The following is a 24,913-nucleotide window of genomic DNA, read 5'->3' as shown; positions in this document are numbered from 1 at the left end:
CCTCATCAAATCAAAGTCAAAAATCTGGTGAGCTTCAGCGACCATAGTCCTGACGACTTAAGCTGCTTTCCAAGGCACGGAGTTCACAACGCCAATTTCCTAACCCCAAATCCGTCCAATACCGAAAGGTGAGGCAGTCTAGTTAAACTCTACCTATTAATGTTCATGTTCACCTGTAACCGCCGACACAGACGAACAGCGAAGGCTCAGTATTAGGGTCCCGCTGGAACGCTTAGGCTACGGAACCCATTACACCAAATAGCTGCGTATAAACTTTTTTCTGTCTATAGCAATTTTTTTTGGCTGCTGGCAGTTGGCTGCTTTCTTGAGCTCCGTTTAGCTCTCCCAGTTGGGGAACAAAGTTACTTGAATGCCTTCGGATTCGATTCATCAAATTTCATGCTCGACCGGAATTAGGGATTTAGCGTTGTTCGAAAAGCATTCTAAGACTTTGTCTCGCTTATTTTTACTAATATGATAGTTATCATTAATAACACGCCAAGCCACATTAAAGTAGCATGGTGAGTTTAACTCTAAGCCCAACCTAACTATACTAAGAACCACTGTGAGACACAGAACCCATCAGTGGCCCTTTGATAAGCTGCGTAGGAAAATTGTTAGTTACAAAATGATAACGGTTATATGGTGCATATAGAACAATATATTTGCCTTTTATTAAGTTTGATCAGGGGAAAAATTTATAATAGCTGAAGTTGGACAACATAAATGACTTGCATCCTTGTTATTTTTTTTGACTATGGCAAAGTGGAAAAATACCGAGTAATTAAGCAAAAGTATCCATTCAGCCCAATTAGGTTCATAAACTTAATTTAGACTACCACGGACTCCATCAAAAGGTTGGAGCAATAAAATGCAATTTAAATCACGTCAGAAAACCCAATAAGGAGTTAGTTTGTTTAAAGTTCCAAATAAAGTTACAAATTACAAATAAATAAAAACATAAAAATTTAAGAAAGTATCGGCCTACTCTATATGTTAGATAATTTTTAATTCTAGCTTTGTGACATTAATAGTTTTTGAATAAAATGGCAGTGACGTACACATAACCAGAACCAAACACCAGATATAAATAATGAAACATTGTTAAATATGGAAAATCAAGAACTACATTAGTACGCAAAAGGATAATAGCTAGGTCATTGTCGCATGGACTGATGTCAACGGACTGCTCTGTAAGCTGAAAAGATAATAGCTATTTATGCAACTCTGACGTAATAACTAAATACATATACTTGCCTATGTACAAGATTGTATTTTCAAACAACTCCAAAATACAATTATGTAAGCCCATGGGTTTTGGTGCATATGAATATTTTGCATGGAACCATTATTGAGATTAGCGAGAGCATTGTTGCAAAAAAAACATAGAATGTCACATAGAACACATTGACACATTTATCCAGTAGATACGCTTCAGAGGATGGTTATAGCGTTTATGGCTGCATACTACTACCTTACTCATGTCTTTCCTCTCCTTTGCCTTACTTTATGAAGATCTACATTTCGATACCACAGATAAAGGACATTACAAATTGTGTTCAACTGGCTAATTCTATCATTAGTCTGCAGTACCGGCCACGGCGATAATATTATAATATCCATAACGGGTATTGGCGCGTTCTATGCTACGCCTGGGCCCGGCGGTTGTCTGCGTGTCCGCCCGCCACGAACACGTTGTAAGACAAGCGGGCACATGTCGCGGCGACGGATTTGCATTTTACGTGCCCGCCGTCGAACTCGCTTGTTATTGAAATTATTTTGTTGGACGGCCACAGGATGCCATTAGACTACAATTAAAGTCGCACACAATTTATTACCAAATCGCACGTAACGAGTAAGTACAGTACGAGTGATCGAGACAAAGTGGTATTGACCTGAAATAAGTCACATGTGGCCGCGCAGGTACAGTTTAAGGGATTCAATGTGAGGGTATATCTCTGAGAGCGTGCGAGCGCAGCGTATAGTGAAGTTGACAGAATTGGTCGTCAATCATAATTAGTATTTGATGTGGAACAGTTCTTGGCGCACTATTCCTACACCCCAGGTTCAGGGACACAGGGCGGCGTCACAGGACGAGTTCCTTGCATTACCATCAGTCCGTCAACTATTACTTTAAACAAAAGCATTTTTTAATTGGTTATTATTATTTACAGCCTCTTTTATTACCTTGAATAATTCACAACTGCAGGGCATCTCGTGACGTTGTTTTATAACATTTTCACTAAGAAAACTGTAGAAATGACTTTTTTCCTTCTTTAATTTGGTAATCAAGGCTCAGGAATCGAAAAAAGGAAGAAATCTTTAGTAAAATTTATCTCTTTTGCGGCTTCTCTCATGTCCAAGCCGAAAATCGGTGGGCTTGGTTTATAGTGGAGACTTTGTGAACATCTTGTGATCTTATGACCATCATCCCATAGTACTATATTATCGCAAAGTTACATAGAAACCCTAAATTCCAGCAGAGAGCCGAGAGAAAGAGTGGAGAAGACATACTTCTCAGTTAAAAGCTTGTACAAATTAAAAGTTCATTAAATTATTAAAGATAAACTGTCAAATTTTTCAATTAACGTTCCGACACAAGATATGTCTGCGCTACGGCATCAATTAAAATAATCTTTCAGCCTATGGTACTTAATCATTCGCCAGTAATTTGTCTCAATTTTTTTCTGATTACAATAAAACGCGAAAGCTCATAAAACGGCGGCAATACGGCTGTACAAACACTGCGAGTCGTAAACCCGCGTAACGATGCTACCATTATATGACCACCGTCGTATCTACACAATAAACAAATCCTAATTAAAATGCTTTAACTCACCGAGTCAATTATTTTATATTTTACCTTGATTATTACTTTGGTTGAACCTTGACTTACTAGCAACGCACTTTAATTACGAACCTAACATCCTCAAAACTGTCTATTAATAATACTCAAACCCTGAAGAAGCGAAAGTTAAATATAGATTTAAATATTTTTATCAAGTCAAGGTTACGCTACACACGATCAAGATGCGTAAAAAATTCCGCCTCCCTTGATACAAGTTAAAGTAATAATAGATTTTCTAAAAGAGTAACTGCCGGATCACTCACCGGCTTGTCTGGCTTTACAGGCACAGCTTTACTTCCGAATCAGCGGAAGAGTCAGTTTTGAGTTTAGAAAATATTACCGTAGTTGTTATAAAGTGATAATAAAGAAGCTTATGTAGGTATATTATATGGCACTAAGACTTTTTTTTTTCATTTCAAGGATAAGACAACGATGTAACATAACATATTGGATTAAGTACGTTGGAAATAATAATTAACGACACATTGACATACAATACTAGATTTCACATGAGTTGATTTATTAATATGTGTGGCTAAGTAAGACTGGTCTAGACTGGAACACGTTCAACAACAAGTGAACTTCCTGACAGTTCCACTAAGAAGCCCCGCGCCGCTCAGCGTGCTACTGGGCGGCTCTTTTGAGCGAGAGCTTTATAAAAAACTCGAATGATATGAATGTTACACGCGCGGTAGCTGTGCTGTATCAAGTCGCGATACAGGCACACGAGATAATGTATAAATGCACGAAGACGTTTATCTAGGATGAGGATGAAAACAAATTATCACAATGTACGGACTAATATTAAAGGTAGAATTAAGTTTTTATTATATTTTAGTTTGTTTGTTTGTACCGAATGAAACCTAAGTTGTCATTAAGTAACATAGGCTATAATTCATTGAAGGAAATTGAATAAAATGTGTGCCTGTAAACGTTATTACTTGACGTGCGCTGAGATACATATAAATTATGTTCGAAATGATTAAAGTACTCATTATTACCTACCAAGAAGTGCCCGAGTAAATATATCTCACTGCCATAGTTAAGTCACAATAGCAGCTTTAGTGATTTTATTATTTGTTCGCTGGTAGAAACAAAACATAACATTGGTAACGCAGTATTAATTCTTACATATTCAAATAAATCGTTTTATCATCAAGTGTATCTACATAGCTCAAAATACTTTTTAATTCCTGCTGATCGCACATTTAATTTATAAGTTATCGCGAGTTTAATAAATTTAAGTACACAGTAAACAGTTATTTTAGAGCTACACCGAATTCGGTTAGTTTTTTTTAAAAACTTCAACCGATTTTGTATAAGCATACGCGAATCAAAAAATGTCAGTAGAACTTCACCCATTGAATATTTTTTACAGAACAAGTATTTTAGTTGCGTCTCTTTTAATTTATTCGTAACTAAACAATGGATCCTCCAAAGGGAGGATCCATTTACTGACTCCAGTTAACATTCATTACCCGGCGCAATCGACTTTTTTTATTGTAGCTACATCTCTCGAATGTTGTCACGGTATGCTTTAAAAACTAAAACGAACCCGGACGAAGTCGCATGCGATAGCTATAAAAAGTCTTTAGATTTATAAAACGAATTATAAAAATATTTTAGATTGAGAATCTTTTGTATGACGAAAATATTTTAGTAACAAAGAGAAAACAGAACCGATCGATTTTTGTAATTCCTGTCATCAGTCACAAATGGCACTATGTTTATGAAGACAAGGACACTGATGTTTGTTAGAACATAAGTTTTTGTTTTGAATATAGAAAACTAGCTTTTACAAGCGGCTTCGCTCGCGTGGTAATTTGAAGAAATTTGTCAGGAAGAATAGGATACTGATTATGAATACAGAACAGTGCACTATTTCAGGTCGCTTGTGTCTCCTTTATTCTGCGTCCTTTCAAATATTTATATACCAAAAATAAAGGAGTTGCTGCTACTTTTTTGGGACATGAATTAAGGACGATTTTTCATGTTTAAATGTTTTTGCAGGACCAAAAGTAGCTTTCAGTTTGTTTGTTGTTACTTGATTGAAGGACAAAACGTAAGCGTAAGCATATCTTCCCACAGGAACTTTGCTTTTCGGGATAAAAAGTAGCCCATGCCTCATCTAATAATCTACGGCTCATAAACTATCTCTATGCCAAAAATCGCGTCAAACCTTTGTCCTGTTTCTGCATGATTGAAGGACAAACAAACATACTCGCATTTATAATATTAGAATGGATTATTAGGGTAAACGCCCAAAGGTGGAATGGTTTCAATACACTAATGAACGTAGCACTGTGGCATCGCGTGGTCTCCTCGCGCGCCTGTAACTTACGACATCAGTGTAGTATCGCCATTATTCGGCGCAGGCTGCGGCGCGGGCGCGGCCGGTGGGCGGGGCGGGGCGGCCGGCGGGGAGGCTCTGCGGGGCCCTCGCACTGCGCCCGACCATTATTTATATATATAGGGTACTGTACACATTACTTGGCTTTTGGTCGACAAATATAAGTCATTTAATTGTTAAAAGGCAGGTGTTTTCGCTGTTTGTATTTATCTGATGGAACATTAAAACTGTGTTTTGAATACTACTCGAACATATTTTTTACCTGCCGTACTACATGTAGGTGGTATTTATTGTACCTTCCTAGGCTAGTAGGTCACTATCTATATCTATAGATAGGCAACTAAGTACCCAGTTGGGTTATTCGATATAATTTATTATCAGGCAGTTTAAAAGAAAAATGTTTGAATCTCATAATAAGTTTTTAGGCAAGAGGTATCTTAATATTTCTTTATGTTACATAGGTACGTAATTATTTGAACTGCGCAATATTTGCATAACGTGATAATCTGTTGAAACTTCCATACAAATACCTGCACGCAATTATATTGATGTATGCCTGTTTGTCCGTATTTTGTGATGACAGCATAGTAAAGCGTTGTGCCATCTATTGTATCGATATATGAGTTGGCTTTACTTCTAAGGTGCGCTAGTAAATGTTTCACATAAATATGTTAGCTATTTTAATTGGATATATATATATCCAATATTTATTTGTATCAGGTAACAAGGCCCATATAAAACACATATATATTATACCTACCCTAGACAGTTGCAGTAGTTTAATTCCTATATTACATGTGTCTAAATTATAACCATCTAAAATACAGTTTTCATACAATTTCCAATGACATATACCAAGTTGTAATAACTGGCAGTTTATCAATTGGTGTATTAAAGAAGACTTGTAGAGTTGTAGAGATTTCGCACAGAATAACTAGCTCAAATATGCGTTACCATGACTTTAGCACCAGATAAGCTGTCCAGCGAGTGAAACATATTTAAAAGCATTTTAAAACTTCGACCAAGATAATGACAGTTTACGACGCAAGTGTCTTAACCATCCGCCATTACAATTATTTCGTTCCGATAGTTTGCGATCTCTACGATTTGCATATTAATAAAAAATATTAATTTGCTTCTATCACCAGACTTTCTTTATCTCTGCAGGAAAGATTATTAGTTAATTATTAATAAGTACAATAAAGTAATAGTTCTTATTTCTAGTAAAAGCACTCGCACACCGCCGTCAATCAAAGAGCGGTCTAATCAAATCTAGAAGATAATGGGGAACTGCGGAGAATGGTTTACGAGGCTTTTAAGGACATAAAACTAAAAAGGGGGAGAACCTACTTACTCAAATTAGCTAATGGTTTTGCATTGAGGGACATAAAAAACTTTACGGTAATTACTCAGGAAAAAATCCACATAAATAATTTAAAATTTAACGCTAACGGTCGGGTCAAATAAGAAAAGATCATTTCTAAATAGACTGAGATCGCATCATCTCACCTGGCCTCTAAAATTTAATAGTTTTCCTAATTTATACCAAGATCATCAGAGGCTTATATGACGGCAGCTCCGACAAGAGCAGAAAGAGGTCAGGAGCAGGACAGACCGCTAAACGTGCCCACGAATCACCGCCCATATCCAAAGTCTAGACTGATACTAAGAATTTCTAGATAGATTAATACCTATTAATGTGCCTGATCCGGTTATCGAACCCAGGGTTTCTTGCTCTGCAGTCGAGCATACTCAGCACTAGACCAACGAGGCAGTTAGCAATACGAAATTGAACCACCGTTGTCACGTACATGCTGCCGGCGAGTAACGGGGGACTTAGCGGACGGACGGACAGCGGAACCTTTACAGTTTACTACCATAAGTAGTTACAGCTACCAAATAATAATCAGATAGGTACTTTTATATGGGAAAGTATTGATACCTATTTATGTATTGAAAGTATTATAATTTATATGTTATTTATAAAGCTCAGAAGCCTATTCATTATTTTGCAATTAATTTAATCTCGATAGCGAGATAACCATACATGTGTGAATAACATAAATAGAATCATTAGCCTGTTTATATTTATGTTATTGCGAATCGCTCTCCCGACCCTTCTGGGTGGCTGATATTAATAGAATAAAACGAATTCTTGCTATACGCTCAAATGTTAAAACTGCTACATTATCTGAGCCAATTTCCTGAGTAGCCTGAGTTTATTTACCGACTCGATCGCGTCAAAGTTGACTACGATTTATATGGTATCGATAGAGCGCCATCTATTTACAATACTGGGAAACAGTAAAAAAATATTTTTCACGCGACTAAGTAAACATAGGTAGAAAATCTCACATTTGGCACCCTGAGATTAGCTCGATTGGTTTCAGCGGTGAAATCACGCCTTAGTGATCTGATGTCACCTCAAAACAATCTAATCAGGGATCTATTTATGAAGCTCAATGAAAAATGAGACTAGCAACTTGCGTGTCTGTCTGACCGTCTGTCACAGCACAGCCTGCTAGATATATGTTGTTTGTATCCCTCAGAATTCCCTGTCTAGGCTTTAAAAGATAAAATAGGCTTGACATGAAGGCTTTTGATCTATTTTTCAAACTTAAACGAAATTCCATTTTTTCTTTTAAATCTAAGCATCAGGCATCATCTAAGTCTGAAAAAAGTCACATGTCGATGTTGATAACATTTTAAAACGCATAATTCAGGTTAGACTCGCACTTGACCTTTTCAGAAACAAAGTGGCCTACTGTCATAAACAATATTTATCCGGCTGATGTAGCTCTAATAGAGCTTAACGCTGTAGTACAGGATTCCCCTCTGCTCCGAGAGAGGCGGCCCGTGCCCAACCGTGGGCCACTGAAAGGCCGAGAATGATGAAATTCGGTTTACCTTCTATGTAGCTAGAAACTACTTGCCTAACCACTGTGCAGTAGCTAATCTAATTGTAATAAAGCGGGTTAACAAGCTGGTTTACGAGGCGGTAAGTGACCGCCGCCGGTCACCTGCGCCGCAGACCCGGGGAAACGTAGACGGAGCTCGAAAATATATTGGGTAAGAGAAGGCATGTCTAGGACACGATACAGCAAAGTAGTTTTGCAAACACAAAACTATTATGCTTTCGGGGTTGTGTCAGTGTATGTATGTATTATGTATTACAGAATCGATTCAGATCCGGTTGTTTTTTCAAAGTTATAAGCCACTGGTTTATTATTAATTATATACTTATTTTATTTAATGGCACGGTTTTACTCTTAAGAAATATTTTTATTACCAAGGTCACTAATATTTTAGCCATAGTAGTGGCAACCTGAATTGTAGTTACAAGTGGAAAAATGATAGCTCATTTTCAATTGGCTTTATGTAAAGATCGTAAACAAAACTTTAAGTAAACCGAATAGATTCCTTCATTATACATGGGTTTAGGTGCTTTGTTTTTGGTAACGGAACTTCAAAATAGTGCTCAATATATTAAATTTCTTCTTTCTGTGAATTCTACTTACTTTAGTACCTAGGCAACGCTGAAGTCCATTAATTTCAGACTTTTGGCGCTCGTGTCTAATTTACCTTTAGTCTGTACTGGGAGGTACAAGTTTATGATTGTTCATTAGGTTGCTAGCGAGTTGGTTTACGACTTGATTGCCCAACTTTAGCTTTATGACGGCTCGTAAGTGTTTGTACACTAATGTACTTTGTATTAGTACACAAAGTTAAAATACCTACCTATGGATTTAATTTAAGGTACAAAAAAATTTCCCACTAATAAATTTTACTTAAAACTGGCTGTACCTATTCTGTAGCCTCATCCGTGTTATAATATAAGTAATACATATCAGTTTTTTTTTCAGTTACATAAACGTTTTGCTTAGATTTGTTGTGTCTAATTATACTTCGACCATTCGTCTCTCGAGGGAAACCGCGAGGCGCTGTTGGTATTAGTATTAGAGAAATACGCGGAGAGTATACAGTATTAAGCTAGGAACTCCACTCGTTTCGATTTCGTATAAAATATAAATATATTTTATTTGTATATTTTACGTTATATCATAAAACTATGCCTGTCACTTCGTTCGTAGTGTAGAGTTTCTGGAGAATAAAATTTCCCCATGATATACTCGTACTTTGATTCCATATGATAAACTTCTTGTTTTCATAAAAATGAGGTATTTTGCCTGCCTGTGAGAGTTTTAATAAATAAACTTTGAACTGTTTCAAGCCTGGATAAACAGCCAGACTTACAGTCAAAAATTAAAAACAAAGTCTTTTTATGTTTTTCTATAAAATATCAAATGACCTTTTTAGGAGACGGCTATATTGAAATCATAGATAGAAACAGTTTTTTTAATAGATTTAAGTAAATATACATTAAAGATATTATATTACGAATGTAAGATAACATTTTGTATAACTAATATAAAAAAGTCATTCATTAGGAACAAACACTTTTAAACTTCTACCATCTCAGCAAAAACTTCGAAAACACTTAGAATTTTAGCAGTCTGTCGTGCTGACTCGTTAAATTCAATGTCATTGTACTGTACGAAGACTTTATAACCTCGTTTGTTGTACAGTCTATATGCATTAAAATGCCTAGATATATTATCTACCGGTGCTATGTTTAATTGATTCTTTACTTCGTGCTTAGATAATAATTCGTGGTTTTATTTTGTTATTGCAGAGGCAACCTTCAATACCGTTTCCGTACGTGATTGTAGAGGCATTACAAAATATTGCACATTCTTAAGCGGACTGTTATTTACAATTTATTAAATTAACAGGTAGGTTAGGTTTTACTCACTTTATACATTTATTGTTAATTCTTGATTTCAATTTTTTGTACTTACTCAATAGCGCTAGAGCACACAACGAATACGCGCTAAGGAACCAAATCTCTGTTATTTTGCAGAATGAAACTGTAATGTTGCTGTATGAAGTCACAGAAAATAAATTCCTTCCTAGGATGAAATGTTATGGCGAAGGTTCTTTAGCGGTCCGTTCGAATGCAAAAACAGTTTTTTTTTTAATTTATTTTACCATCTATGTCCACGTTGTATAATCACCACGAAATCTTTACCCAATAATTCGAACGCATACCTAGAACACATCTAGCCAATTTACTAAAACAGGAGTCAAATAGCTATCTTGAACCGATTCATCTGTTCCTGCATTAAGACGACATAGACGCACAGATACACACCTAAGTTCACGGCAATGTGTCGCCTCTGCGACGGGGTTCAAAAGCAGCCTCACCATCTTTTCATTTAGGCAGAGCTGCGGGAGCCACTAGTATGTGCGCTAAATTCCAGCGCAGGCCAGTTGCTAGCTGGATTTATGCGATGCATTAGTCCCCGCGAGGCCGGCTCGGGCTCGCCACGATTTATGCGCCGAAAATGATGCACGTACATTATGCGCGCCCCCTCCCCCGCAGGCCGCCCCGCGCCCTCCGCTCGTAAATCGCGAGTAACGGGCACATTGCGCGCAATCATTTACAACTTCGTTTACGTTTTTGTTAGTCTGCCCATAAGTAGGTAGAGCTTATTGTGTCAGAGCTCGTCCGGAGAAGTAGGTACTACCACCGTGCATATGTCTGCCACTAGGCAGCATTGTTGTAGTGCTGTGTTCCGGTCTGAAGGGCACGATCGCTGGTGTAATTACAGGCACGTGAGGCTGAACACCTACGGCTCAGGTTGAAGGACACAGGACGACGTTGAAGGACGTGTTTCTTGTATGTCCTGCGACGTGTTCATCAATTTAAAGGCGTTGGTTTTTTACTCACCAATCGTTGCTTGGTCCGTCAAATATTGCCATTAAAAAATATAAATGCCAGTATAAATTGGAAAAATAATTTTATAATTAAGGTGTTATTATAATTTGCATGCCATAGAATGGCAGATTGTAGCACGTAACTTGTTATGTTTTAGTATAAGATCAAATTTGTTAACCTGCAATCACGCAAATAAAGATTTAAATTTGAATTTGAATTTGAAAACCAAAAAAAAGTCGTTACCATGGTGATGAATTCAACATATTCGAGATAAAGACCACTAAACTATGCTGACGCTAAGTCGTCGGTCCCGGTGATGATAAATAATTGTTAAAATCGGCCAAACCGTGTTGCGGTTAAGTTAAGTTTAAGTTCACTCTTGAACGCTTTGCTTGCTAGATGCCCGGGGAATCCAGTGATTATTTGCCCAACAAACTTGACTTGCCCTAGCAAAAACATCTACAGTATAGGAAAAATAAAAGTGCTTTAAGCGATGGTAGTAAGCCCCTATGAAATGTAATTTGGGCTCTTGTAAATCACAGACTCTTACAACCAATTTATCAAAAATAATGTTTTATCTGGCACGTTTTTGCGAAAGATCGTCTGTGATAACTTTCAAGCTAGGTATATTATTTCCTAATAATAAAAATATTCTCGGTCGAATAAAGCGGGAATCAGCTAGTATCTTCATAAACTATAGCCTATTATTATATAAAATCTATATAAATTTAAGTAAAGTTTTATCAAAATCCGTTTAGAAGTTTTTGTGTGAAACAGCAATAACAAACATAAATCCATTCAGCTTTATAAACTTTCGCATTTATATACGCAGGATTGATGATTGATTTAATTATTTCATTTTCAACTTTGGGATTTACATAATATTTGTGATTTAGTATTACTACGTTTCTTAATTCTGAAGTGACACACGGTCGGACAGACAAAATGCCATTTCACCGAAGCCAACTCTAAAATATCGCTCCGCTCGGTCTTATTATTAATTATAATTTACTGTAAAATATAATTAAACACGTAGGTAGGGTAGGTATTTGCTATGAAATTTTGACAGGCGCAAGGTGTTAATAAAAATCAATTTTAAGGAAATAGGTTTTACGTAATCGAAAAATTCATTGATTTCCTTTGTATACACACAACTTTTAAGCTGTTCACCCAATTTCAACTTTCTAGGTCATCTAGTAAGGTTTGAGATTGTGGAATATGTCAGTCAATAGAAAGAATGCATAATTTAAGACGTGAATATCTCAATAACCGTTTGGGCTGTACTTATGAAATTTAGGGTTCCAGTTAATCTAAGGGGTTTCATGTGTTTATGTTGAATAGATTTTAAGTTATAAAGAAGGTAAAAGTGTGTGTGTCTTAATAACCGCTTTTGAAACGTCAAATATGTGCGTTTGTACCACCAGAACTGTGTGTCCGAATAAAGTCAAACAGATGATATAAAATGGAAATAATCATGTTTGAGTCAAGTTATAGGTACCTACTTACATAAACTAAGTAAAAACACTGGGACCCAGATTACAATTACAATCAGATGTCCGTAACAATAATGATTTTACTATAATGCTTAAGCCGATCAAAACTTTAACGTTGTTGGTTGCTACGGTACGAGTACGGTACGATACAGAGTAACAGTTTAAGCTGAATGTGCTTTGTTGGCCAGCTTGTTCCGCCGCTCCTATATCGGGAGGCGCTTTGATCGCTGACGAGAAGCAGCGTGTCCTCGACGGCGAGTGGCGTCTGACCTAGGGCAAGGCGGCGGCGCTTTTAGCGCACTTGAGAGCGTCTGGCGCCGCGCGCACTCCGCCGCGTAGGGTTCACACACCACCAATAATCTGTTTACTATAAACTCCGCATAGAGCACTGCACCGTCTACGCAATACCTCTACCGTGAAAAACGCGGCTTGTGCTCAGCAGTCAGATATTAATAAGCTAAAGCTGATGATGAACCGATTCCCAGAAGGAAGTGGATATCAATTCAACAAGTTTTTGTGATGATTAAATCCTGCCCCGGTTTGATAGTCCTTTTTTCATTTGATAAGATGTAGGTCTAGTTCACATTTATATTTGATGAGGATCTGATGTTTTGAGACCGGCCGGAACGTCTTAAACATTAACCGTATTCAACGGTACGGTAGGTAACGGTTAAGACTATATATACTAGTCTTTGAAAGACACGACACACGAACATTTTAATTTAATAGTAAATTCAAATAAACACCAAGTTGGTAGCTTCGACTAAAAGTACTAATTTCAAAAGCGGGACAGACCAAAACAACATCGAATTAAAAACAAAAGCAACGGACAACCAAATTGCATCGATAATAACCACTAAAGACGGGTTCACACTAAACAAGCAGCATCGGCATGAGAGATCGTACCGACAGAGCAATGTAACATAATTGTGTATTCACCACTCCTTGGTTTTTCTTGCTGAACTTGTAGGCTTCGGTGAACCGCTGTAGCCGTGTTGTTAATTTAATAAGAAGTAATTATTGCCTGAAAAATCTATCTTTTGATTTAAGGATCAAACAGGTTTAACAAGTTTTGAAGGAAGCTCTGAAAATTTGTTTTCACTGTTGAGATTTAAGTATATTAAATAGTTGAATGTTTTTGTACTGGCTTGGTCCGGCGCTGGAATATTCATATTAGTGATGCTGTTTCGCCTCCCCTGAGTGTAGCAGTTCTCGTGTGGCGGGCAGACCCGCACTGGCTCCGAGCGGCGCGCGCGAGTCGCAGCCCTGCGCGGAGGTGACGCGATGCGGTATCTGGCGTATCGCTCTCGATAATCAATCAATGTTCCGCACTCACTCCAGTCCGCTCACATGCGCCGACTCCGCTCCGCTGTGCTCTGTGATCTATTCGTTGCGATATCCGTCTGCTGCTCCATATTCGAGCCGAGTGAATTATCATTTATCTCTCCATTACGTGGCACGATGGCATCTACTTCCAGATATCTGTTGCTGCGCCTACATCGATAACATTAATAACCCATCAATCGAGCTGGCAGTCGGCCGACGCTGCTCGCATCGCCGCACTCCGTAGATTGTTCATTCAAAAGCTTTTGCAGTAATGTAATGAATATGAATGTCCCGCAATTGCAATCTTAATTGCGCACGAAATGCATTTTGGCTCGAAAATAAAGTCACCCCTTCCTACTAGTATAATAATATCCAAATATAGTAGTTGAACTACTATATTTGCTTGATGAGATACAAACTAAATAATGGTTTTTTGACCGCTTTTTCTCTGTTCCTATTAAACAAAATCGACTTTCCAAATAGGTGATAGAATTAATACAAACTAATATACTTGATGTTTAAAAGTTAGTATCAAATAAAAATATTTAATATCAGGAAATTTGCCTTTATCTCTAAAGATATATCTCTAGTACGACCCGTTATTTCACACCCTCTGAGTAACATGTCAAGATTTGAGCTAGCACCTAAGGTCACCACAGAGTGGGTACCTCCGTGCAGTTTCACTTTACAGCAAAAATAAGCGGTATTACTTAATAGTATACACCCTAATTGTGCGCTTGCAACTTCGTCTCTGTCGGAACTGTCAAATCACCATCCGTAGGTGAGATTTATACCTACTGGTCGGTTTTGACTTCGATGACCCAACCTGACATAAGTATGGACACTAATAACGGTGCATGGCGTAGTTCTCTTACAAAAAACAGTCCTGGCAGTTCAAAGTGACGGTTCTCATAGTCGTCCACCCTTGTGCTATAAACGCCTTGAGTCGTCGCCGTAAGGCATCATTTCCAGCCGCAGCCACAGTTGAAGTGGTTGCGGTGCATGTGGTGTCAAGTGGTCGACGCAGGTGCACTCACTTGATGCACAGTTTTTGTTCGGCGTCACTTCTACGGCAACATAATTCCGATGTGTGTTACTAATGCGCTCTGACACAGTCATCTTGAATGGCAATTTATTATTAACTGGCTATTGCTTGCGATCTTCGTCCGCGTTCATTACGCACGAAATCCTGAACCGTTAGTTTTCTGGGATAAAAAGCAGCCTGTGCTTTCAACTAACTCTATGCCAAAAATTAAGCCGATTGGTTGCTTAGTTAGGTATAAAGTAAGGAAAAACAAACACTCTTCCGCATTTATAATATTATTATTTATTTATTTATATCCTTAGTACAAGTACTACTAGCCAAAACGTTATACTAAGTCAGTTACAGATGCACATAATTTATGAACTTAGCTAATCTTATACCTATTCAATATGTCATTTTGTTGGTGCCGAGCATATTAAGCAACGAGAGTGCGCAAAATACGTAAGTACGTAACGAATCAAGTAAAAATAGTGGTAATCTTTCGCTGCAAGTTCGTACCGTTTGACCAGGCACTCGCACAGCTAACGGGCATATTGTAGGTGCACCTGGATTGTCAACCTTATAGTTAAGGAGTAAGAAGCAGTGTAAGAGACAGGCGTTTACGTTTTTGTTCTTAGTATCCAAACCCACCATACCTGATACAATATATAATGACGGGTTTAGATAGGGATAGTAGTCATACACTTTTTTAAACAAATTCCGAGCAAATTAGCGTTGGACTTTTTCAACAGCAAGCAATTTAGTATGGATCATTGCAAATTTTTACAAAAAAACGTTTACAAGTTAAGTTAGTCTACTTTGTAAGCACTTTGACACTTCAAGTCGGTCTGTTTGTTGCGACTCTCCTCGCTTCGATAAAAAAGGCCAGAGAAGGGTTTTCAAATTTCAATATTATCGAGCAGCAATTACATTGTAGCTTGTTTACAGCGTTTTATATAGCTATCTCTATCTCAAAATAGAAACATAAAAGCAGCAGTTATTATTTTGGACTGACAGTTTTACATATGACACTAGTGTTCGGTTTTATGAAAATTCCTGCGGGTACCGTTAATCTGTGTGAGAAATTTCATTCAATTAAATAAACAAACAGATACACAGATGTACTGATAATATCATTTATTACTTATGGTTAATATCGATACCTTGACTCCTCTGAAATAAGCATCGACATTGTCAATTTTGCACACGCTGTCTTTACAATAGGAATATTTACTTACCATCTTGCTATTTACCAGTTCGTGGATACCAATTCACTTATATAATTAATGTGTTAGGGTTTCTAAGGACAAAGTACATATAGAGACATAATAAAAAGCCTCGTACGCATCACGTCATGTTTCGGAAGGAAGGTCTGGCAATTTAATTTAGGTTATGTGTACAAACGTATATGCCCCATTAGGCATCTAAATCGGCCCCGCATGTGAACGAGTCGCCAATTACGAGAGCCATCGATTCGAGGCTGCTAATTGCGTGGGAGAGATAGAGCCTGTTATCGCATCTGATAAGAGCTGTTATGGCGCTAATGGCGCGGAGATAGACGCGTGCGCCAGCTGTCGTAGAGCGCCGACCAGATACGCTGAAATATGGCGACTGCTTGCGGAAACAGCGCAGAGTGGCTACCCGGTACTGCCTCAGTGGAGATGAGTACTGTCTCCACTCTCTACTGTCTGTGCAGCTTCTATAGTGCAGCAGTGTGCGTTACTTGGCTGTGGCTTGTACAAAATTAGATGTCGCCGGTTTCTTTTCTGCTTTAAACCGCACAGTTGTAAGACATATAGTGTCAGCATCACGATTTCTAAGGCCTGCTGCCTTATTTGACTTAGGTGCGTAAGTATTTGACGTTCTGTACCCAACTCATCATTTTGTAAAATTTTACATTACCTATCCGAAAATTACAACTTTTTGTTACTCTTGCGGACTCCAGGCGACTACGTGTGTCACATAGGGGTACCGTTGCAATAAACTGTGTTGATCGGAACCCACATGGGGTGTAGTAGGTGGGTGCTATCTATTTTGTGAAATTAGTAAAAAGTCCGACAGTTTAGAAACTCCCTAATTGATTAATCTACTTCTGGAACTACTTACACATCGTTTGGGCAATAGTTTCTTGACCTATTTTGATATTTTATTTCGGTGGGGGATGATCTCGTTTATAATTCCGTGAGCTTGAGTTTTTTTTAAGTTTTAGTAATTCGAATTATAAGTTACAGCTGTATTATATTAACCTGATTAGTGGGAAGCAAATGAAAGTACCATGTAGTATGTTTTCACAAAAAGACAAAATATATTTTCAAGAAATTCGATGTCAACTGCAAAATGGAAAACTAAATAATGTTCTTATCATTTTGCATTTTTAAAAGTTTTTAGAAATCGGGTACGACATTCAACTAGGAGACAGAAGACTTATCTTGGGCGGGCGACAGATTGCGTCGCTCTGCTCTAATTGAATAGCCAAGCAGATTTACCAATCAGCTGTTTCTTAAATGTTCGGCAGCATCATATGTCCGGAAAGCGTTTTAATGTACTATGGTTACCGCGACGACCAACATCGTGGGTGAAGACGAAGATATTTATGTGTCTGTAAATCTCCCGCCGACAGTCGACACCTCTCCCCGGAATGTGCCAAGGTGGTTATGTCCCTGTGCGCTATTAAGAACATTCCGCGCGCTCATCACCTCAGCTGCCGTGTCGTTAGATCGCCCTGTCTCACAATAAGACGATTATTTTCCTCACCATCTATCTTTAGCATCGTAAAACCGCTAGGTCGAAAGCTTGTCCACTTGTACGTGATGGATCAGCAAAACATTTACAGAGTACAAGCGTTCTACTACCTACTTGATTACTTGTATATACAATTGATGAATTTCTTAATGACAAGGTTGCTTGGAAGCATCCGGCTCCGCTTTCATCTCTCACAAGATAAAAAAATGAATTTTGAAATGTAAAATGTAAATTGTTAATGTTGGAAAAGAGCAACTGCTGAGTTTCTTGCCGGCTTCTTCTCGGCAGAATCTGCCTTCCGAACCGGTGGTAGAGACACTACACACAGACAGACTTGACGTTTCAAAAGTGCTTATATTAGGCCTACTTGAAATAAATAAATTTTGAATTTTGAATTTGAATTTGAGTATATAATATGTTTAATATACTAAAACATCATAGGCATTGTACTTAAATCCCTCTTAGATACTTCTTTTAACTCCGAACTGATAAGAGGTGTTTTATTATAATTTCTGCGATCTTAACTTCATTTACTGTCAAATCTGAACCGATTTGGATGATTATATCGAGTTAGTAATAATTTACCAGCTAAGTGAATGAATGAATGAATAAATGAATACACTTTTATTGTACACCACAGAGAAAATTTACAGAGATACAAATACAACAGCACAATAAGGTAGAACGTACAATTTGGCGGCCTTATCGCTAAATAGCGATCTCTTCCAGGCAACCAAAGGCATACAAGAAAATGCTATACCAAAATAGTAGGTGGTACAACAATCATTTGTGAAATATTAGGATTTTACACTAAATTAACATAAAATAAACATAAAACATAGTACATACATATTAAACATAACGTTTAAAAGATATGTACAAAAATATAAAATATATTCCATACATAGGAGTATATACAAACATATAAACATACAAATACGCTACTATAAATACATAATAAAAAATAAAAAAAAGAACCCTCATAAGTGGTGTGAATTGTACGAGGATCTGAAGATAGATGACGAAACATAAGTTCGCAGTTTTAGCATAAGTTCTTACCTACGTACTACTTGAGCATATCGCTTAGTATTTTTTATAAATGTATACAAAAGCAGAAAATACCTATATAACTTTTTATTATCATTCAATTGGGGTACTAATCAAACCCTAGAATATGTTCGAGAGGCTTCCATACGAAGTTGAACCAATAAAGTTATCCGGACGAGTAGCAGGAAGAATCAACCGTCTTCTAATACGACATACTGACAGATAAGTGCACTTACGTCAGCTGCACGTTATGAGCTATTAGCTGTTATTCAACGCTATTCGCCATTATGTTTCTACAGCAGAGTGCTTTTCTAAAAAATAAACTCCTAATCGCTCCCCACACAGCGACTCCGCGCCGCGCAACGCACGCAACAGTTCCGCGACGCACATCGCACAACGCACGGCACATCTGGGATTGTTTTTTGCGCACATAAATCCTCACCTCGAGCGATCCCGACTCTAATAGCAACAAATTCCCGTCACCATGTGTCCGTAAGCGAACACCGACTTCAATAACTGAGTAATAAAACATAGTGAGGTGTCACCGATACATCACAGGGTAATATTATCCGTGACAAAAGTAAACTAATTTATGGTTTATAAAAAACTGATTGAAATAACATGTAACTAAAATAATTATTCAGTCAAAGAGGGATATATTTTCAGGCTATAGGTCATATTTCTGAAGCCATTGCACCTAGGTATTGGAAATAAATAGTTAAATCAGTTACATTTCATATCAGCCCAATATGAAATGTACCTGAGATTTTTTGTGATTCATCATAACCAGCGTATTCATGTCCAACTGGTGGTCACAGGCCTCCTCTTAATCAAAATAGACGCTCCTAGAGGCCCACTACACTACTTCAATGTGCATTGGTAGGTTTACGCGATTTTCACATGTTTTTGAAAGGAAACGGGACGGACGGCCAAACACGGGTAGGACCAAGATCCGTAATCGAATGTGCTGCCACTAGACTAACGAGGTAAACGATTAAATCATGAAAACCCTATGCTACTGTACTAATAAACTTCAGTATATACATACTGTATTGTATATACATACTATATATATACTGTACTAATAACTTTTAATTAATAGATTGGTCTATTAAATTACGTACATTTAACTTATTAGAGCCTGCATTTATAGTTGAGTACTGCCATGATATTGAGGATGTTTTACTGCGAGATCCTAAATTAATTCCTGGGCCCAAACCAAGAATGGATTGGTTAGGATCAAGAAATGTTAGGTACTGATCTAAGTTGTGCCCTTATGAGAGCTCGCTAACTGGTGCTTAAAAACTGTTTGGTATTTGAGACACCTTTTGCGCGGACAAGGTTGCTGGGCTCGAGTAGTAAACTAACTTACTAAAATTACACGACTATTGTAAAGGCATATATAAGGGTCGTATAGAACATAATTCTATAAAAATAAGAGATTTGGCGTTAATATTTGTAAATTAAGTACCTACGTTACAATTGGTTATGAATACACGTTAAATGTGCAATCGAGCACTTGTCGAAACGATACGGTTTCGTGCGATATTAGGTAACTGAGTCACTGTGGTAAGACGCTCACCAAACCAACATTACGCTGCACATCCGAGAATTAGACCACACTTTATTTTAAAGTAATATGTATCATAATCGCATGAAAACTTGTATTTCGGAGGCACGTGCTGGTCGGTCCGCGTGCGTGATCTATCTGCGAATGCGCACTGCGCACGCGCAACTATCAGCTTAGCTGATATGGTGGACGCCATCGTTATATTGTATTATTGTGCTCGATTTCTAAGAACCTTTGAAGCGCAGATAGTGTTTTGAATACTATTAAACGCACCTGATACCTAGATTGTTTTATTGTTCATCGCGTGGGATGCATCTATAGTATAGATGTGCAAACTTGCAAGTGATTCGGTCAAACCTATCGATAGGATATTATGTAGATATGCGATTCACATTTAACTAGCCATAACATAACATTACCAAAAATAAATAAATAAAATGTTAAATCAACAATGGACTTCCTAAAATTAGTGGATAAAATATCCAAACTGACTTCAATATTAACATACCAGCTACTTAACATTTTAAGTAGCAATTTACGATATAAATCTGAAACAAAAGCTATACCTGAAGAGGTTTAAAGGGTACCAACTAAATGTATAACGCAATCTACTCGTAAATATTGAGGCCAAATAAATATCTAATGATGTTTAAACAAGCGTACCTGTGCGTGAAGTTCTAGCACAAAGCTAATGTGAAGGATTGCTTTTAGGAGATTTCACACGGGCTTACGATTCGCTTAAAACATCTGTGGCCATGGCCTAAAATTCGGAAACAACTGAAAAATACCCGGTTCTTATCTTAAATATTCAGTCAATACTCTGCCCGCATTTTGCAATATTTAAACGTGATCAGAAACAATATACGTTTACTGAATTTATGGGCAACGGTGAAGGTACACCCAGGTATTTAAAACGGCCGGAAGGATTCGAAGATAGATACTATGTAAACTGTGATATCTAGTTTGAGTCGTGTTTTACGCCATTGGTTGCCTGGAAGAGATCGCTATGTGGCGGTCAGGCCACCAAATTATATGCATGGTGTGAACTTGTTATTTACAATTTTCCTGTATTTTTATGTGGTGTACTGTAAAAGTATATTCTTTAAATAATAATTAAATCATACAATGAATCTGTTGCCACGGTATTTGCCCAACTTAATACAAAGGTTATACAAGAAGGTACACCACGTGTAAAAGTATCACTAATTCTGTATTTTGAAACACTATAATTTCTAGTACCTGACAGTTTGTGTCCACAAGAAATGGCTCACTGCGACTCTTACGTTTGTAAGAGTAGGCTGTTACTGTGGCCAGCAGTGGACGTCCATTAGTTACCCATCAGGGCACTCCAGTAGGTTTTACGGCTATTTGTTCTTTAAACTTTTAGTAGTTTCAATCGCAAAAGAAGTGATAGAAAAGTAACAATCTTGGATGGGCACTAAAACACGCCATCAGCTCAGTTCTCGCTTTGAACAAGACTTGGATACTTACTTAGAAAATACCGTGCCCGGCTACTTCCGTATGAATTGTGTTTAGATGCATATTAACGAGCTGTACCTTGTCCGCAGCAGCCAGCTATGCGCGCCTAGGCAGCGGCACCCAGACTCGGCGCCATGTTCGGCGGCGGTGGTGGCGCGTACGGCGGCGACTGCGGCGACGGCTACGGGCTGGGCTACGTGGCGGGCGGCACGCGCCTGCAGCAGTACGCGCACTTCGCGCCGCACCAGACGTGGCACCACCACGCCGCGCACCACGACTCCTACGGTAGGCTCCGCAGCAGCGGCACTCAGCACTCGGCCGGGCTGCGTGGCGGGCGGCAACCTACTATGGTGGGCTCGTCGCAGCAGCGCTCTGCGGCTCCGTCCGTCCGTCGTCTCGCATGGGTCTGGTAAACGTCCCACCCAATCTGCATTCCAGATCAGCATATGTCGGCTACTTTTGTTGTCTTACGGATTCAAAGATTATAGGTACTGTTTTCCCCACTTGACTATCACTCACCAGTGATGTAGCCTAAAGTTATTTCTTCGTCTGGCTGTTTTGTCTCATTGTACCTGTAATAAAGGTACCTAGCTATTTCCGTAAAATGATGAATGGTTCCATCGGTAGCTCAGCACCACCATTTAACAATAACTAATGTGGCAGGTTCCGGTTTTCATAAAGATTGAAGTTTATTTGGAATTAAAATCCTCCTCTAAGGGCTATCTTATCTTTTCTGGGAAATGGTACAGATCGTTGTTGTTTAGAGCAGCGTCTCACGCACACTCTTTATCTGTACTTACGCACTGGAAGCCGCAAAAAGCGAATGCATAACAAACACAACAGGCGGTGAATCAATGGCATCGTTAATAAGCGTTAATTCCCAGAACGATATGACTTCCCCGTCGCCGCACCATCGTCTTGTTTTCGACAAATCTGTTTTGATGTCAGCTCACGAGTTATCTCGTTTTAAAATAGAAGGTGAAATGGAACCATAAAGGTACGAGTCGTGTATTCCTCGAGCGATAGAGATTGGTAGACAAAGGGTTGTAACAGCGACAACGGGGGGTAGTTTAGATTTTCCCAGTTTTTTTCATATTCAGTAGGCAAAGGTAAGATTCATGCTTCCGAATGGTGATCACTGATCTCTAAGTTGCGAATGAGCTGTGATGTTGAGGCCAAGTTCCTTGCGGCTATCGCAACAGCAGGGCTCAGTGAATCAGCACTGATAAGAGCCGAGGAGGCGCGCTGCGACCGCGCGCAGTCCGACCGCTGACCTCTGACCGCGGACACGTATCCGCACCTCTACCTCGCGACCTCAGTCGTGCAACTCCTGACCTCTTTGTGCCTCTATCAGCCTCGATATGGAAAGTTGCATACCTCAATCTTGGCTGCACAACATTGCTCTAATGGCAGGTTTGTCTATTATAATAAATTTTAAATCACTGTATAACTATCGTGATTATAATAATTAACACTTATCTCACACATTATGTTATGTCGTTACATCTTTGTGCCGTTATCGGAATTTATATCATATGTTATACCTAAAACTGGTTTATTGAATTAATTAGTGGAATTTATTTAGAATTACTAAATTATGAATTTAGAGATACCTACATACCTTCCTAGTTCCTACCTATCCTATTATATTCATACAACAGTAAAATGATGTTGAAAAAGAGCAATCAGCTTAGTTTTTTGCCGGCTTCTTCTCTGTAGAATCTGCATGCCAAACTGATGGTAGAGTCACTAGTTTCAAAAGTTCTTATAAATGAGGTCTCCTTAAAGAAAATGTTATTTGAAAACTTTGATTTTGAACTTATTCTAAAGTAAATATTAACTGCTGAACCGACAGTATTCGAATCGGTGACTTTTTCCTCGAAGGCAGCCACGAGTTATGATGATGGCAACTTTGACCAATGCAGCCATGGATCTGCGGTCACTAATTCTGCCTGATATTATTTATATTTATTTATTATTTGAAAGTGAATAAATTTTACTCAATGGCAACTGGCTATATTAACACTTCGTTTGCAGAGATTTTTTTTTATTATACATACCTAAAGCGCTTTGAGTTTAATCACTTTTATCGACTGTAATTTAAAAAAATACAATAAATGTATTATTTATATACATGGATGGCCTTAATATAATCCTCTTGTAGGCCATTTTGACAAGAAATCTCAAAAAAATGTTGAAGCACAATATGTACATCAGTGATTCGTAAATTGTATGTAATTTGAAGACTAAAGAATATTAATAAGAAGCATCGGTTCAAAGTGTGAAAGCTGGCCTCATATGATCTTGAAATATCACATGAGGTATGTGTTAATGCTCGTTCTCACTAACGACTAGGCGTACATCTACATTTGACCAACTCATCACTAATCACTAAGAGTTGGTGAAACTATATTTTTAACATGCTAGTCATGGAAGATGATAGAAAAATCTAAATTACTATTTTAATTTAGGCATCAAAGATCAAAGGGAAATGTTAAAATATGATTGTTTTGAAACACTCTGCTATACTTTGAAAAACGGTCGACACCGCTAATACTAACCAATCGCTGTGTTGCAGGCAGCAGCGGAGTGGGCAGCGTGGGCGGTGTGAGCGGCGTGGGCGGCGTGGGCAGCGTGGGCGGCGTGGGCGGCGGGCTGTACGGTCAGAACATGGTGATGGGCTCGTGGTGCGCGCCCTACGACGCCTTGCAGCGGCCGCCAGCATACGGTAACACAGCCCCACCCTCCCTGTACCACGTATTGTAAGCTGTTTGGTATAAGTTAGGTTAGGTTATACCTAACTGAGGCTAACGTGAACGGAACGTTGATATTAGCGAGGATCAGATATTTTGTCACTATACACTAACTCTCTTTTCAATGCAAAATTGTTAATTTATTGTTAAGAACACGTTTGTTGAAACCTTAGCTATACACCGTACCTACACCTGGGGAACATAAATGAGAACATCACCAACGTTGCCAGAAATTTGACAGTTCTTGCATGAAAACGTTCAACCGGTGTCTTTACAGAATACACGATACATGAAAAAAAAAAACAATCAAATGGATATCAATTTTGATGTGGTTTATACTTCGTCAAACGAAACACGGAATTTTGAAATTGGCTTTTTATTGTAAATTTACAACTTTGATCTAATTTGATAACAAGATAATTTTACTCTCAAATTTAGTTTAGAAAATATAGCTAGGGTTTTACGGTAGCGAAGCTTTAAGCGCCATCTAGTGGTGCATATG

The 24,913-nt window shown here is 38.2% G+C and overlaps 1 protein-coding gene across 5 annotated transcripts in view; it reads left to right on the top strand.

Moving 5' to 3' along the window:
• LOC120637614 (GATA-binding factor A-like) overlaps positions 1 to 24,913 on the top strand; it is a 73,437-nt gene that overhangs the window by 30,879 nt on the left and 17,645 nt on the right. For 2 of the 5 annotated variants that reach the window (XM_039909501.1, XM_039909497.1), the window contains exons 2-3: positions 21,748 to 21,943; positions 24,237 to 24,386. In XM_039909501.1, coding sequence (XP_039765435.1) covers positions 21,793 to 21,943; positions 24,237 to 24,386 — 301 coding nt within the window. In that variant the 5' untranslated portion in view covers positions 21,748 to 21,792. Of the gene's footprint in view, positions 1 to 21,437; positions 21,944 to 22,905; positions 23,072 to 24,236; positions 24,387 to 24,913 lie in introns of those variants that run through there. The other 3 variants (XM_039909499.1, XM_039909498.1, XM_039909502.1) reach the window with 3 other exon arrangements.

Source organism: Pararge aegeria, chromosome 4, assembly GCF_905163445.1.
Source record: "Pararge aegeria chromosome 4, ilParAegt1.1, whole genome shotgun sequence".
NCBI lineage: Eukaryota > Metazoa > Arthropoda > Insecta > Lepidoptera > Nymphalidae > Pararge > Pararge aegeria.
The sequence above is the reverse complement of the archived record's forward strand: the minus strand, read 5'-3'. Positions and strand labels throughout refer to the sequence as shown.